Source organism: Coregonus lavaretus, assembly GCF_964263955.1.
Source record: "Coregonus lavaretus genome assembly, chromosome: 3".
NCBI lineage: Eukaryota > Metazoa > Chordata > Actinopteri > Salmoniformes > Salmonidae > Coregonus > Coregonus lavaretus.
The window spans coordinates 30,423,150-30,439,878 of record NC_139990.1 but is presented as its reverse complement, the minus strand read 5'-3'; the positions used below and the strand labels follow the sequence as shown (position 1 = coordinate 30,439,878).

The window sequence follows — 16,729 nt, the reverse complement described above, 5'->3', positions numbered from 1 at the left end:
GTGGATGAGGAGGGAGCAGGTTTCAAGTTTTACTGGTCATATGTACGGGAAACACATGGTATACACCAGGGCTGCCCAACCCTCTTCTTGGAGATCTGTCCTGTGGGTTACTTTCGTCCAGGTTATCTAATTATAGACAAGTTCACTAACAAATAGCCTACCAGCATGTTGGAAAGCCAAAACAAAACCCATTTTGCCGAATATACTCAACGATTTAGGATGGAGTTGAGCGGTGACTAGTGTGGATGGACTGGAGCTCCGACGTTACATTCCTTACAAAAAAGATTGCAGTCAGTGCCGTATAACTTTTTTTGAAAGTGATACAATAAAGTTAAAATTCAGTCATCACTAAACTCCATTGTAAATCATGGTGGTGAGTTTAATCGATTAATCCAAATTAGGTTTACAAAAAAGGGCATTTTCTAGCGCCCTATTTGCTGGTTAGGGTCCTCAGATTTTCACATAGTTGGACAGTTGCGGATGGGTCATTAGCAATTGCGGGCGGGTGCGGATGAACGAACAGCTGACCCGTGCGTCACTAAATGCTATTTGTACTTGACTATTTAAACACAGGCATGTTATAGAAAAGAGGGATAATGTGACAATAAATGTTTTGACAATGTTTTCACCAGCTTTTGAATTGGTTTGAGCGGGAAGGGGGAGGAAAACCTGTATGTCCTGCTAAGTCAAACTCGAGGAATGGTTTGTTTGGGGGTGGAAAAAAGGTAATGACGCCGATAGACAATAGCAAAGAATTAAGGTGTCAGGGGATATGTAGAAGCTTTAAACATTTATTGAATTCTTTGAACTTTATTTTGCAAAGTCACCCAGCAATCACATACAGTATACACATTTCAGTTTAAAAGAGGTTTTCAAAAATATATTTTATATCTACCTAATCAGTCAACCCATTTATGGTTATCAAATTAGTACACAGTTCTTCCCAAAGAAGGCAGTACCTTTGACAAATTTCCAATTAACCTAGAAAATAATCCCAATAATAAAACAAATCGAATTTAAAAAGCTTGATTTCATTCTCTACATCCTAATATTGCCATACAAATACAAGCATTACTTTAGGCAAAAAGGAATATGCAGGGTGGCCAAAGATACAATTCCTGGTCAAAACAAGATTAACCACATTGTTGTTTGCCCTTTCTAGGGACAGACAGACTAGTTTAGCAACTGGCCCTCCTTTGGTCATCACATAGCTCATGAATGGGGGCAACATGAGGTCAGAGCAATTTCATTATTCATTGTAATTTGGGTGATCAGTGGCGCTCCCCAACAGCAAGTGGGGCTGGATAATCGGCACATTAACAGTGAACATCAAATTGAAATGTGGTTTGAAATTAGCATTCAACTGAAATGAACATTGACTGAAATGGCATGTACTTATAACCCTTGAAATGTATACATTGGCCTCGTTCAATCTGATGGCCTGTGGCGTCCATCTAAGCAAAACTGTAAAAAAGAGCATGGGAATTGGAACAACACTGAACGGTTATACATGCAGTCCATCACCCATACTGTACAAGCAGGTATAACCAACACCAAAGACTGAAAATATTGTCTTTGTTAGCAGAGCTCCCTATTGAAGATTAATGAATCTGTCAGTATACACATTCATTGGTTATACAGTATAATGACTGAAGATCTCCATCCTACTAAAGTGTCAGAAGACATCTGCTCAATTAGGATAATGGAAACTTGTCTATTGTATGTGAGCATTCCATTTAATTGAATGATTTTCATGGTGTATAAGTGCAACGAAATGAGGGTCGGGGTAAAGCTAGTCTATTTGAATGAGTGCATTTCCAAGTGAGCCATAAAAGTAATTGAGAGATATTTCCAGAGGCATCAAGGACAAATCAATTTCTTTAATATAAATAATTAAAGTTTAGATGGTATGATACACTAACAAATGTTTCCTCCTTGGCGTAAATGATACATGGACAGATTGGTGCAAATGTTTGAGTGCGTGTGAACTGTCAATCTACATATGTATCAACCTCTGTCTGTATGTATGTAGGCCAGAGGGCTTCACCCCCTTACACTAGGACTTTGGTCATGAAGGCAGTGGTCAGGGTGGCGAGGGCCAGGTGCAGGATGCTCAGTCGGGACAGGCCCGGGGCAGCGTTACACAGGTCCGAGCTACAGCAGGTCTTGGTCAGGCTGTAGATTGTGGCGTTGGAGATGGAAGGGAATTGGGTTGTGGTCGTCTTGTTGCAGTCGGTCACTTTCAGGCAGCCTTTTGTCTTGATGTCCAGAACCCCAGCTGTGGATGAAAAGACAGAAATAATGTGGTGCCTCAACTTATTTACTTGGCCTTCGTCGTGCCAAGAAACACAAACGGACAAACTATGAATCGTAAGTGGTTTTCCATAAGATTTTTGCCCCAAGGCAGACAAGTGTAATTTTAGCATCTGCAAAGGGATCGTAGCAGGTTGTCTTCCTTCCTTGTTGTCTTCTGAAGAGGACAGAGGCGCTTTGGGGGTATAAAAACAGACTAGTTAAAAAATCTCTTTAAAAAAAAATCCCTTACTGTTTTACTGGTCTTTCTTGCACAAACTCACAATTGTCTGTTCTTACCAGTGCCAGTTTTGCTGATACTGTAAGCTGCTTATTAAGGAAAGTTCATACTTGCAATGACTGCTATATGTGGCTGTTTATCTACCTCAGTTGAATGTACCAAGTTGCGCTGGATAAACGCATCTGCTAAATGATTACAATGTAAAACACCTATGACGCATGTCAGCCAGTCCTTGGATCCTTACCTGCTTTTCCGACACCGCTGAAACATTGGTCACCGTCAGCGCAGGTGAATTTGTTGTAGAAGAGGTCCAAGAAGCAGATATCACATTTGTAGCACTGCAGAGCATGGCCTGGGATGAGAAAGACAAAGAAATAAAAAGCAATAAATTACCATGCCATTCTACAAATTATCTTCATGTTAAAGTAAACATTATTTTAGATAACCCCCTTGACCTAATGCATGTTGATGCAATCCTACGTCATTGAGACAGTCTCTAAACATGGGATGGGTCAAACGCAACAGTTTAGCCATTGACTCTCCCCGGTTTTGTTCACTTCAGTGGATGAAGGGCCCAACCTGCGTAGGTACCATTATGATGTTAGTCAACCAATTATTTGCAAGATGTAAAGTCCCTGAGCAAGTTGACTTCTTATTCAAATAACCCCCCAGACACACACAGTACCTTAGGAGTTCAAAACCTGTCCAAGTCGTGTGACAAACCCACCCCATGACTGGGCCAGTAAACAAAATGGTTTATGTATGTGCCAATGTGTGCACGTCATCTACAAGCATATGCCTTTCCATGAAAGAGGGAAAACATGGTGTGGCCTTCAATTATCAGTGTCTGGTTGACAAAACAAATAATTTACGCAATTTTTGATTGAGCCAAGGAACATTGGGTTGCTTAGAAAGGTTGTAAAAGCACCATGCAGATGCCTGCCCTTCCCCTCCCAAACACTGGTTTCGGTCACACCCCATCGCAGATGAGTTCACAACAGACTCGGGTTACAAAGAAAGTGCCACTCTTGATTTAAAAAAAACACCAAACTTACATTGAGTGTGTGGGTGGACCCCCACAATCCAACCAAATGACTCAACTGCTTGGGTGTCACCTTATACACACACACGTGTATGTGGACAACCCTTCAAATTAGTGGATTCAACTATTTCAGCCACACCCGTTGCTGACAGGTGTATAAAATGGAGCACAGCCATGCAATCTCCATAGACAAACATTGGCAGTAGAATGGCCTTACTAAAGAGCTCAGTGACTTTCAACGTGGCACAGTCATATGTAAAAAGTACATACTTTTCTTTAGGAATGTAGTGAAGTAAAAGTAAAGTTATCAAAAATAGTAAAGTACAGATACCCCAAAAAACGACTTAAGTACTTTACACCACTGCAAGTTGGTTCATCATATTTCTGCCCTGCTAGTGCTGCCCCGGGAGGGAAGGGGACCAACTCCATATTAACGCCCATGGTTTTGGAATGAGATATTCGACGAGCAGGTGTCCACAAACACTACATGACCAAAAGTATCAAAATACTATCATTATGTGACCTTGCAGACATTGATTCAGCTTTTATCCAACTTCATTAAAGCCACTCAGTATATCAGAACATCCTGTTGCCAAGTGATCTGATCCTTCAATCAATGTTTGAATTCCATTCTTTAGGTTCAAATATGAAATAAGGTGTCCTTCCGACAAGGACAAATACATCCTTGAGGGAATACCCAGAAAACGCAGATGTCAGCACACAAGTAAACTTCCACTGGTCAAAAACCTTCCCACTCAAGAATGCTTTGACCAAAATACACTGAGGCTACATTTACACAAGCAGGCAAATTCTGATCTTTATCCACTTATTGGTCTTCTGACCAAATCAGATCAGCTCGTTTGACTCTTTTTTTTTTTAAAGAGCAGAATTGGACTGCCTATGTAAACTCAGCCTAAGTGACGGTTTCCCAGACACAGATTAAGCTTAGTCCTGGAATAAAAAGCTATTTTGACCACGCTTTGCTGGATTAGATTTAAATGTGTCCGGGAAACCGGCCCCATGAGTGAAAACGAATCAAATTGTCCTCAATGACAATGCTAATTCCCCTACCACTACAGTAGGTACAACAACCTACAGGCTCAGCTCTTGGAACCACACCAAACAAGGTTGCCATACTGTGCATAGTCACGTACTGTACACGAGTCATGACATGATGCATGTTTTTGTCAGTCTTGGGCTTGGGGCTTTTGGGGCCGCACCTTGACCTCACCCCTTCACAAATCCAGTCAAACCTGTCTCTCCCGTCACCCCACCAAAACTGTCACCGCCTCACACAAACAGGTGACAGTCAGCTTGCGCAAACAAAACTGCCGCTAGGCTTACACACCTGGCTGCATTCCTGCCACAACAGGTAATTTACAGACGCAATGGGGGTTAAGGAGGAGCGCCTAAGCCTTATTTGGGCAAACAAGAAGATCACGGGGAGATGCGATGAGTCATATGGGAACAACTGACTGAGGCATTTAATGGTGGTCATTGTCGGATTCTATATTTGTCATGGGGATGAGGGAGAATGTTCACACTAGCAACCTCTTACATTTACATTTTAGTCATTTAAAATGGCTAAAATTGCAAACGCCATGCTCTACCAACATCCCCTGCCGGCCATTCCCTCCCCTACGCTGGACGACGCTGGGCCAATTGTGTGCCGCCCCATGGGTCTCCCGGTCGCGGCCGGCTACGACAGAGCCTGGATTCAAACCAGGATCTCTAGTGGCACAGCTAGCACTGCGATGCAGTGCCTTAGACCACTGCGCCACTCGGGAGGTTATGCTTTAGGGCAGACAGGACACACTAATGTTTAAGATATAGGTTTAGGACATACATTATCACAGGAAATGTTCTGTATTATTATAAACAATATGTTTGTGTTATACCACATAAGGGTAATTATTACATGGACAAAGTCTAAGGCAGACTGATAAATACACGAGAGAACCATTTCATGACATAGTAGTCATGGGGAATTTTACTGGCCTGTAGCAACATTCAAGCATCTTTTAAAATTCCCCCATCCAAAAGAAAACTCCTAGTGGGCCTACGCATTATGCATGTCATGCATGGATTCCATTATAACTACCAGGGAAACTAAAACTGACCTGATAATCATTTGCATAGTCCCCTGTACAGTCCTCAGCCCCATTTATGTTTTTGTATATTGTCTGGTGTCGTTGTTGTGTCCTGTAAGGAGTTTGACGCAAGCAGTGGTGTAAAGTACTTTAGTAAAAATACTACTTAAGTAGTATTTTGGGGGTATCTGTACTTATTTATATTTGACAACTTTTACTTCACTACAATCCTAAACAAAATAATGTACTTTTTATTCCATACATTTTCCCTGACACCCAAAAGTACTTGTTACATTTTGAATGCTTTTAGCAGGACAGGAAAATGGTCCAGACATGCACTTATCAAGAGAACATCCCTGGTCATCCCTACTGCTTCTAATCTGGCAGACTCACTAAACACACATGCTTTGTTTGTAAATGACATCAGTGTTGGTGTGCCCCTGGCTATCCGTAAAAATTAAAAATGGTGACATCTGGTTTGCTTAACATAAAGAATTTGAAATTATTTATACTTTCACTTTTGATACTTAAGTATATTTAAAACCAAATACTTTTAGACTTTTACTTAAGTATGATTTTACTTGATGACTCACTTTTACTTGAGTAATTTTCTATTAAAAAGGTATCTTTACTTTTACTCAAGTATGACAATTGGGTACTTTTTCCCACCACTGCTGACTTGTTGGAAAGGTGGCATCCTATGACGGTGCCACGTTGAAAGTCACTGAGCTCTTCAGTAAGGCCATTCTACTGCCAAGGTTTGTCTACGGAGATTGCATGGCTGTGTGCTTGATTTTATATACCTGTCAGCAATGGGTGTGACTGAAATAGCCGAATCGACTAATTTGAAGGGGTGTCCACATACTTTTGTGTATATATAGTGTACCATAATTCCCGTGACAACGCAGTTGTCAAATAAGACGTTTTACCTTGAGGATGTCAGCAATGCACACTAGTTCTACTCACTCGTGTCCCTGAAGCCATAAGACTCATGAACAGCTAATCATTGCTACCCAGACTATTTGCACTGCCCCCCCACCCCATCTTTTTACGCTGCTGCTACTCTGTTAATTATTATGCATAGTCACTTTAACTCTACCCACATGTACCGCAGCCCGTCTGGTGTTCAACCTTCCCAAGTTCTCTCACGTCACCCCGCTCCTCCGCACACTCCACTGGCTTCCAGTTGAACCTCGCATCTGCTACAAGACCATGGTGCTTGCCTATGGAGCTGTGAGGGGAACGGCACCTCCGTACCTTCAGGATCTGATCAGTCCCTACACCCAAACGAGGGCACTGCGTTCATCCACCTCTGGCCTGCTGGCTCCCCTACCTCTGCGGAAGCATAGTTCCCGCTCAGCCCAGTCAAAACTGTTCGCTGCTCTGGCACCACAATGGTGGAACAAGCTCCCTCACGATGCCAGGACAGCGGAGTCACTCACCACCTTCCGGAGACATTTGAAACCCCACCTCTTTAAGGAATACTTGGGATAGGATAAAGTAATCCTTCTCCCCCCCAAAAAAAAAACATTGTAAAGTGGTTATCCCACTGGCTATAAGGTGAACACCTATTTGTAAGTCGCTCTGGATAAGAGCGTCTGCTAAATGACGTAAATGTACATATTACCTCAACTAGCCGGTGCCCCCGCACATTGACTCTGCACCGGTACCCCCCCCCCCCCCCCCTGTATATAGCCTCCCTGTTATTTTATTTCTGCTCTTTTTTTTTATCAACACTTTTGTTGTGGTTTTATTTTTTATTTAAAAAATAAATGCATTGTAGGTAAAGGGCTGTAAGTAAGCATTTCACGGTAATGTCTACACCTGTTGTATTTGGTGCATGTGGCAAATAAAATTTGATTTGAAAGGTTTAATCTCTTAAACTCTGACGCCCTCTGGTGGCATTTTCTAAATTCTACATTATATTCTATACTGCCCTCATAAAGTACATTTCAGTTAAAAACAACTAGAAGTCCTACAAACACCTCCTTAGTACTGTTAGAAAGGTAAGAACTGTGGATTCAGATAAAGGTCTCTAAACATGTCCAAAATCCCATAGGAACACAGACATTTTGGAAGCGTAGGGCTTGTGCAACACCTTAATTTTATGACATTATCTTATGTCATTGCCAGCAGTAAAAGATTTGAGTTCAATAAAAACAAAACAGACCTGTAGCTTTCAAATGATATGTCACTTTCTATTTTCTGGCCCAAAACATCCGCTCAAAGTTTAACACGTTAAACTAATATGACTTCCTGTAATCACCAACACCTTCCACCCACAAGGCTTAGGACAAAGCACCTGACCTTAACTGCTGTCTTACATGTCACTGTCAACATTACTAACACCAAGTTGCAAAGTTCAGCTCAATCCAACAGAGCTACAGCTATCTCCCGTTGGCCTTCTCTCCACACTCAGAGGCTCATTATACTACACATCAGCCAAGTGATCTGGGTCACAGTATCAATGTAACTGGCCGTGAATCAAACCTGTGACACCGGGGGTGTATTCATTAGACATAGATTGTAGCAAACAATTGCAAAACAAAACATTTAGCAACAAAACTAGTTTATTGGACAAATTCAGGTAGGCCCCTCCCATTTGCTTCTGTTTGGTTCCTAGTGAATACACCCGAGTGTATTACACTCAGTGACCAATACTCTAAGCTAAGGGCCAAAAGGGGGAAGCCAGCAACACATTTTCTCATACGGTCTTCGCTTCACCAAAATAAATCGCTAGAGGAACCTATGCAAATGTGGTATGAAATCATGTTCTGAAAATATTTGGTAAAAATCATGAGAAATTAGACCAGAAATTGTGTCTCATTTTGATTATTTCATATTCACTATTCAGGAAGAACTCAGTCAAGGTAGATGATTGCAGAAAATCCTATAGTAAGGGTGTGGTTTGAAACCTGAGATGGGACAAAGGCTTGCTTAGCGGATCTAAAAGGTATTTAAAACTATGGGTCATACATAAATGGCAAGCCTTTAAAATCAGATTCATATATGGACAGCTTCTGACACGCAATCTAGGCGAGTCTAGCATGTCTGGATCTGTGCCTAAGGGTTCGACCAACCACACATACCAACCCTAACCATCAAATAGGGTGGAATCAATTCACCTAAAATAAAATGTAAAATAATTAACAAGAGCCACCAGGATAGGAATAATGGAGTTTCATGGCAAATTAAAAGGTATAGTTCACCCAAATTACAAAGTTACCGTAGCCTGTAATCAGTCTATGGACACGGTATGATGGCAATACATGCTATTCTTTACCTTAGGGGTATACTACAAGCCACCAGGGTCTGACAACTTGGATGGAAAATTACTGAGGATAATAGCGGACGATACTGCCACTCCTATTTGCCATATCTTCAATCTAAGCCTACTAGAAAGTGTGTGGCCTCAGGTCTGGAGAGAAGCAAATGTGATTCCACTACCCAAGAATAGTAAAGCCCCCTTTACTGGCTCAAATAGCCAACCAATCAGCCTGTTACCAACCCTTAGTAAACTTCTGGTGGAAAAAAAATGGTGTTTGACCAGATACAATGCTATTTTACAGTAAACAAATTGACAACCGACTTTCAGCACGCTTATAGCGAAGGACATTCAACAAGCACGTCACTTACACAAATGACTGATTGGCTGAGAGAAGATGATAAAAAAAGATTGTGGGGGCTGTTTTGTTAGACTTCAGTGCGGCTTTTGACATTATGCTGGAAAACCTTGTGCTATAGCTTTACACCCCCTGCTATATTGTGGATAAAGAGTTACCCGTCTAACAGAACACAGCGGGTGTTCTTTAATGGAAGCCTCTCCAACATAATCCAGGTAGAACCAGGAATTCCCCAGGGCAGCTGTTTAGGCCCCTTACTTTGCGAATGAAGCAACACCATACATGTCAGCTACTACAGCGACTGAAATGACAGTAACACTTTACAAAGAGCTGCAGTTAGTTTCAGAATGGGTGGCAAGGAATACATTAGTCCTTAATATTTCAAAAACTAAAAGCATTGTATTTGGGACAATCAATAACCCTCAACTAAATATTGTAATGAATAATGTGGAAATTGAGCAAGTTCAGGAGACTAAACTGCTTGGAGTAACCCTGGATTGTAAACTCATGGTCAAAATATGTTGATACAACAGTAGCTAAGATGGGGAGAAGTTTGTCCATAATAAAAGCGCTGCTCTGCCTTCTTGACAACACTCAGCAAGGCAGGTCCTACAGGCCCTAGTTTTGTCATACCTGGACTACTGTTCAGTAGTGTGGTCAGGTGCCACAAAGAGGGACTTAGGAAAATTGCAATTGGCTCAGAACAGGGCAGCTGGCCCTTAAATATACACGGAGAGCTAACATCAATGATATGCATGTCAATCTCTCATGGCTGAAAGTGAAAGAGCAATTGACTTCATCACTACTTGTTTTTGTTAGAGGTGTTGACAAGCTGAATGCAACGAGATGTCTGTTTTAAAAACTGTTAGACACTAATGCATACCCCACAAGACATGCCACCAGAGGTCTCTTCACAATCCCCAAGTCCAGAATAGACTATGGGAGGCACACAATACTACATGGAACTCTATTCCACATCAGGTAACTGATGCAAGCAGTAGAATCAGATTGAAAAAAAACAATACACTATGGAACAGTGGGGACTGAAGAGACACACAGACATGCATACAGGCGCTAGCACATGTACTCTACACATACGTACACTAATATTGTTGTATAGTGGCATCATACATTGTGTTGTGGATGTGGTGGTGTGACAGTGTTATATGATGTACTGTTTTAGCTTTTGTTTTGTGTGTAATATAAGTGTCTTAATGTGTTTGGATGCCAGGAAGAGTAGCTGCTGCCTTGGGAGCAGCTAATGGGGATCCCTAATAAAATACTACATAGCAGGATCAATGAGTAAGCCAGCTAACTTCCCTAAACATTCTAAAATAACAATATTTTTTTCAAGATGAGCTCGAAATGGTCTAATTGACGCAAACATCTCAGCTTTCTTAATTAAACTCAGAAAATAAGTTGTTTATCAAGGTTAACTGGCTAACTCGATCCTGCGTTGTAGTATAGGCCTACCAATCTGGCCACTGTCTCAACTTTGTAGCACAAATCCAATGCAAGTCAAATGGCACCGATATTAGCATTTCCACTTCATATCCAAATCTATAAGTAGCCTAGCTTCATTGAGGTACACAATCAAGTTTGATACTTTAGGATGATTTGGAAATTAAGCGTGAAAATATCAATACAAGTACCATTTACTTGATTTGGATTTGTGCCACAAATGCTAAAAATTTAGCATTTGAAAGTGGCCAGGTAAAGAAAACCAAAGCATGGATTGCGGTCATACCTTGTCCATAGACTCATTACAGCGTAAGGAAACCAATTTCATTCTGTAATTGGGGTTAACTATCCATTTAAGCATAAATAAATAATTTGTCATTCCTTTATAAAGCATTGATTTCTGCTGACCAGTTGGTCCTATATAGTCAATGATTAGGTTTACGAAGATCGGCTACAGTAGCCCAAGATGTACTCTTAAGGAGCCTAACGGTCCTGTTACTCCTTAAGATCCAAGGACGTTGTGTTATTTTCAGAGGTAGACCATTTAAACGTGAATAGATTCTCAATTGCGATACAGTTCTAGAAACATAAAGCACTTTACTTTCATGTTACAAAATAATTTCACAAATTAAAAACACTTACTGTACACCATTTTAACACCGTTGCAGCCAACAGTATTTTTCAGTGACAACACATTTCTGGCAGCCTTCATCCTTTACACACAGGTGTTCGGGAACATGCTAGATAGCTCATTAGCACAGGTCAGTCTTCCGTAAACACACACTGTAACATGGAGCTATGGCAGTGAGGGAACACTAACCCTATAAAAAGGTGACTCAATTTAACATTTTGTTTTTTGAAAATTATTTCTTGCTGATTTGAAAGGGCCTTATGCTTCCAAAACCATATCCCAAGTGATGCGTGTTAATGTTCAGACCAAGCGTTGGGCTCTTAAGAGCCACTGAACAGGCCGATTGGCACATAGGTTCTGTTGCTCATTAGAAACAACACAAGATTTCAGTCTTCCTGACCAATATCTCGTTTGGTTATTGAGTTTTGTCCCCCATGAGACACCGTAGGAAGCCTATTTCACTTCCTCAAAATCCCCAGAATGTTTGTTATCTAATTGTAGTTTTTGGCCGAGGATGTTTTAGTTGCATAACTTTACATCGAACTAAAAAGGAGTTTGGTGCAGTATTTCTCAAGTTACAAAAATCTGTGAAGTGTTGTCTTTTGTAAACAGTAGTAGCTGCTGGGCAAGTCTGTCTCACTGTCAATGCTATTGGATGAAGAGCAATCACCGCACCCATGTTAGTGGAAAGATTAACAAAATCAAATACCCAACCTTAATTTACCCGGTGTGACACACGGATGTTCCAAACTGTCTTTTAGACAGTGGTAGAAAAAGTACCAACTGTCATACTTGAGTAAAAGTAAAGATCCTTTAATAGAAAATGACTAAAATAAAAGTCACCCAGTAAATTCTACTTGAGTAAAAGTATTTGGTTTAAAATATACTTAAGTATCAAAAGTAAAAGTATAAATCATTTCAAATTCCTTATATTAAGCAAACCAGATAGCACCATTTTCTAGTTTATTTATTTATTTATTTATTGAATGCCAGGGGCACACTCAAACATATAATTTTACAAACGAAGTATGTGAGTTTAGTGAGTCCGCCATAGCAAAGGCAGTAGGGATGGCCAGTTATGTTCGGTTGATAAGTGCGTGAATTGGACTATTTTTCTGTCCTGCTAAGCATTCAAAATGTAATGAGTACTTTTGGGTGTCAAAAAATGTATGGAGTAAAAAGTACAATATTTTCTTATGGAATGTAGTGAAGTAAAAATAGTCAAATATAAATAGTTAAGTGCAGATACCCAAAAAAACTACACAGCAGATTCTCCAGTGTTACATCAACACTGAAAGAGTGGGACCATATACACACTGGAACCAGTGTTAAATTAACACACTGCTTAGCGTAAAACCTTATTTGAATATTTCCCAGAGTGCCTTTCGAGTGAATTGTAAAGTTACCACCTATGACTGTATTTGTTAGTGACAAAGACATTGTTGTTGCATTCATCAATTTTCGGTCCTATGGACTTCACAAAGTAAGATCCTAAGTGAATATGTTATTATAAACAGATATACACATTTGACACAATACCATACATATTTCATAAGGTCTTATTTTGAGGGCCTAGTTTCACCCTACAGGGGCCTGAAACTCATACACATCACTGTGAACTAAAACCACACCCATCATTATCATATTTTGCAGCATGCTCTATTGCAGGTAGATTTTTTGAATTGTTTGTTTCAATATCTATGATTGATTACACAAATATAAATGACATACATTTTCTAAACTAATCAAATATGTTACTTGGACTTATTGCACCCCTTACTGAAATGGTTGTCCAGTTCAGATGCTTTAGGTCAGGGATGGGTAACTCCAGTCCTCGGGGGGCCAGAGAGGTGTCACACTTTTCCCCCATCCCTAGCAAGCACAGCTGATTAAACTAATTGCATTCTAAACTGAAGATCATGATTAGTTGATTATTGGAGTCAGGTGTGTTAGCTGGGGAAAAAGTGTGACACCAATCAGGCCCCCGAGGACTGGAGTTGCCCAACCCTGCTTTAGGTAGTCTCATATAATAGTGTTCCCAACCCTGACAGTCATTCTGAATGCAGGTTGTGGGTGATAAAAAAATCTAAATGTCAGATATCCCCACTCCAATAGGAATTACGCATCACATTGCAAGCCAACACAATGTGACTTGCAAGCCTGATGTGGCCTGTGAACTGTGAGTTTCAAGCCACTGTATTACACTCTTACAAAATAAGGTTTAGATTTGTTCCTAAAGGGGTACAAAGACCACTTAAACTGGTACAAAACTTCCACTCATGGGTGGCCCAAAATAACTAACTGAAAGCCATGCCACCACTAAGCCATGCCTCCAATATAATTTCCCAGTGTGCCTTGCATTTTCGAGTGAATTGTAAAGTTACCACCCATGATTGTATTTGTTAGTGACAGACACTAACAAATTCATTCATTTTCAATCCTGTGGCCTTCACCAAGTGAGCTCCTAGGTAAATGTTATCATTACAATTGCACTTATGGCACTAAATGACATATCTCACAAGGCCTTATTTTGAGGCCTAGTTTAACCCTAATACAGTGGCCTGACACTTGTGTTTTACAGGCCACATCAAGCCTGCAAGTTGAGTTGCACATTTCCCTGGGAATTTTGGGAAAGGCTTGCAAAGTGATGTGTAATTCCTATTGGAACCCACCCAGAGTTACAATATCAACAGTTTTTATTCACCTGCAACCTCAATTCAGAATGAATGACAAGGTTAGGAACATTGTGAGGAGACTGCTGTACATAAGCCATTCAAACTGGAACAACCATTCCAGTAACAGGTGCAACAAAAAATCTAACTCTTGATTGGCTTAGTTTAGAAAAATATGTTATTTATCTTTGTGTAGCATAATGTCACCCAAAAACACACACATATATGGGAAATATGATGATGATGGTTGTGGTTTGATAATGATGGGCGTGGTTTTGGTTCAAAGTGATCTGTATGAATTTCAGGCCCCTGTATTAGGGTAAAACTAGGCCCTCAAAATAAGGCCTTATAAAATACATATGTTATTGTGTTTTCTTTTATGATAACATGTTCACTTAGGATCTCACTTGGTGAAATCCATAGGACAAATACTGGATGAATGCAACAACTATGTCTCTGTCACTAACAAATACAGTCATGGGTGGTAACTCTACAATTCACTCGACAAGGCAAGGCACTCTGGGAAATATTCAAATAAGTTTTTACACTAAGCAGTGTGTTAATTTAACACGGGTTCCAGTGTGTATATGGTCCCACTCTTTCAGTGTTGATTTAACACTGGATATATTGCTGTGTACTTAAGTAGTACTTTAAAGTGTTTTCAGTTAAGTACTTCACACCACTGGTTTTAGACAAGACTGACTATGACCAAAGTTATCCTATTTACACTTCGTAGTCAGTTTTGACACTAGAATAATTGTTTGACTCATATCGATGCCACATAGGCCATTTTCAAAGGGATTCATTGTTTATTAAAGGCAGGCGGTTTTTAACAAAACTCTTCTGTACAGAAGACACCTTCCTCCAATGACTTGAGTTTAATGTAATGGAACTGAGAGTCATGATCAACGGCTTGGCAACATTGTAGCTACTGTAGCCCATTTATATTAGAGTGATGTGCCAACAATCATGATCACTTAGCTAATAAACATAATTGGATTAAATCAGAGTTTCAAATATTAATCCCAAATGTTTCATTGATGCAAATTCAATATGCAAATAAAGGCAATTTAATTACCATCACTTCAATGAAGTAGGATGATTAAAACTGCTCACCAAAAACCTGTTGGAATTTATTTTATTGTAACCCGCTTATGGAAGAATCAGTCCTTTTTTTCTTATTATTATACTAAAATGTTTCCATACAATTATAAAGATGGCATGCATTATAAATAAAACAAAATCAAATCCCAAATAGCAGCATGTACAGTTAGCATTATAACTTGGACAAATAGCAGCAGATATAATTTCATAATACATTTATATATTTTTAGAGCTTTTCGGATAAACTAGTACAATTGTTATTTATTTTTTCCCTTTCTATGAAAAAAGGATCCGAACTTTCAACTGCAAACAATTAGGCTGGCAGGCAACACATTTCAGATCTTTTCCCGCTAGTAATTGGTCTTTTGACCTATCAAACCAGTTATTTTGCCAATAATTGGGCAAAAGAGCAGAATCGGTCTGCTTAAAACATCCACATTTTCTAATTGATTATATTTGGATGTAAAGTTAGCCTATTGATATGATAAACTATCAAGTCTCTTGTTGCAAGAAAATACAGGTTATAGCGTTCGAATTATGAAAAGGGTTGTTGAACATCCTTTAGTCTACACAATTCATTAAACATTATTTTAGGTATCAAAATTATACAAACAATTGTTTCTTACCAACTGAAAAACACAGGCCAACTGCGAAAATGCTGAGAATAATTCTGTTCATCATTGAAGCTAAAAACGATCAGTGGCGACAAGTTTTCCAGGCGTTTTATCAGTGCCTCTATGGACTGTTAGTTACTGTGCTCAAACAACAAAGTTTGTCACCAACTCGCTATTTATAATCTCCCTCCCATCTCCACAGGCGCGTCGCCGTTATCCAAGGTAGAAGTGCCTTGGCCACGTTCAGTTGCAAAACGTTCTGAACGTTGCAGATAGAAATTCCATGAATAGAGCGGACGTGATTCCTTATTATACATGTCGGAGCAGGGCGGTGCACATACCTTTGAGGGGAAAGTGTGCTCAAAAAGAAAAAATACTTTCATAAATCATATCTCGAAAATCATAACAGACCAAAAGCCACTCTAGGCAATTATTATACTTTTATTTTTGATTGATTTTTGAATGATTGACATTGGGAAAAGAGCTGATCATTGACGACAACTTGCGGCACTTTGGAGACTGGAAGGGCAATGGGGCGCCCTATCTGTGCACATGCCTGTGTTGTAGAGGCATGTTTGTTCTACATAGCATATTTCTTTCTGAATGTTCCAACACGTTGCTTCCTGCTGAACATGCCGCAGCTCTCTCCACACCCTAATTTGCTCTCCCACCTGTGCACAGGTGATGGCGGTGCTACATGTGTAATTAAATGATTAATTGACAGGTGAACACCTGAACCCACTCAAGAGACAATAAGCAATATTCTTTAGTTAGGGGTGTCAAACTCATTCCATGGAGGGTCTAGTGTCTGATGGTTTTTGTTATTTCCTTTCAAGTAGTGTCCAATTAAGACTTAAACAACCAGGTGAGGGGAGTTGCTAACTAATTAGTTACCTTAATTGTTCAGGGGAATAGTGAAAACCTGCAGACACCAGGCCCTCAATGGAATGAGTTTGACA

At 40.0% G+C, this 16,729-nt stretch overlaps 1 protein-coding gene across 1 annotated transcript; it reads right to left on the bottom strand.

Annotated features, from left to right (window-relative positions):
* Positions 1-360: 360 nt before the first annotated feature.
* Positions 361-16,318, bottom strand: LOC311125483 (uncharacterized protein). Its single transcript, XM_084158409.1, has 3 exons — positions 15,783-16,318; positions 2,778-2,885; positions 361-2,278 (listed from the first exon to the last, which is right to left on the bottom strand). Exons 1-3 carry the CDS (start codon positions 15,835-15,837, stop codon positions 2,052-2,054), a joined length of 390 nt encoding a protein of 129 aa, XP_084014535.1. The 5' UTR covers positions 15,838-16,318; the 3' UTR covers positions 361-2,051.
* Positions 16,319-16,729: the final 411 nt, after the last annotated feature.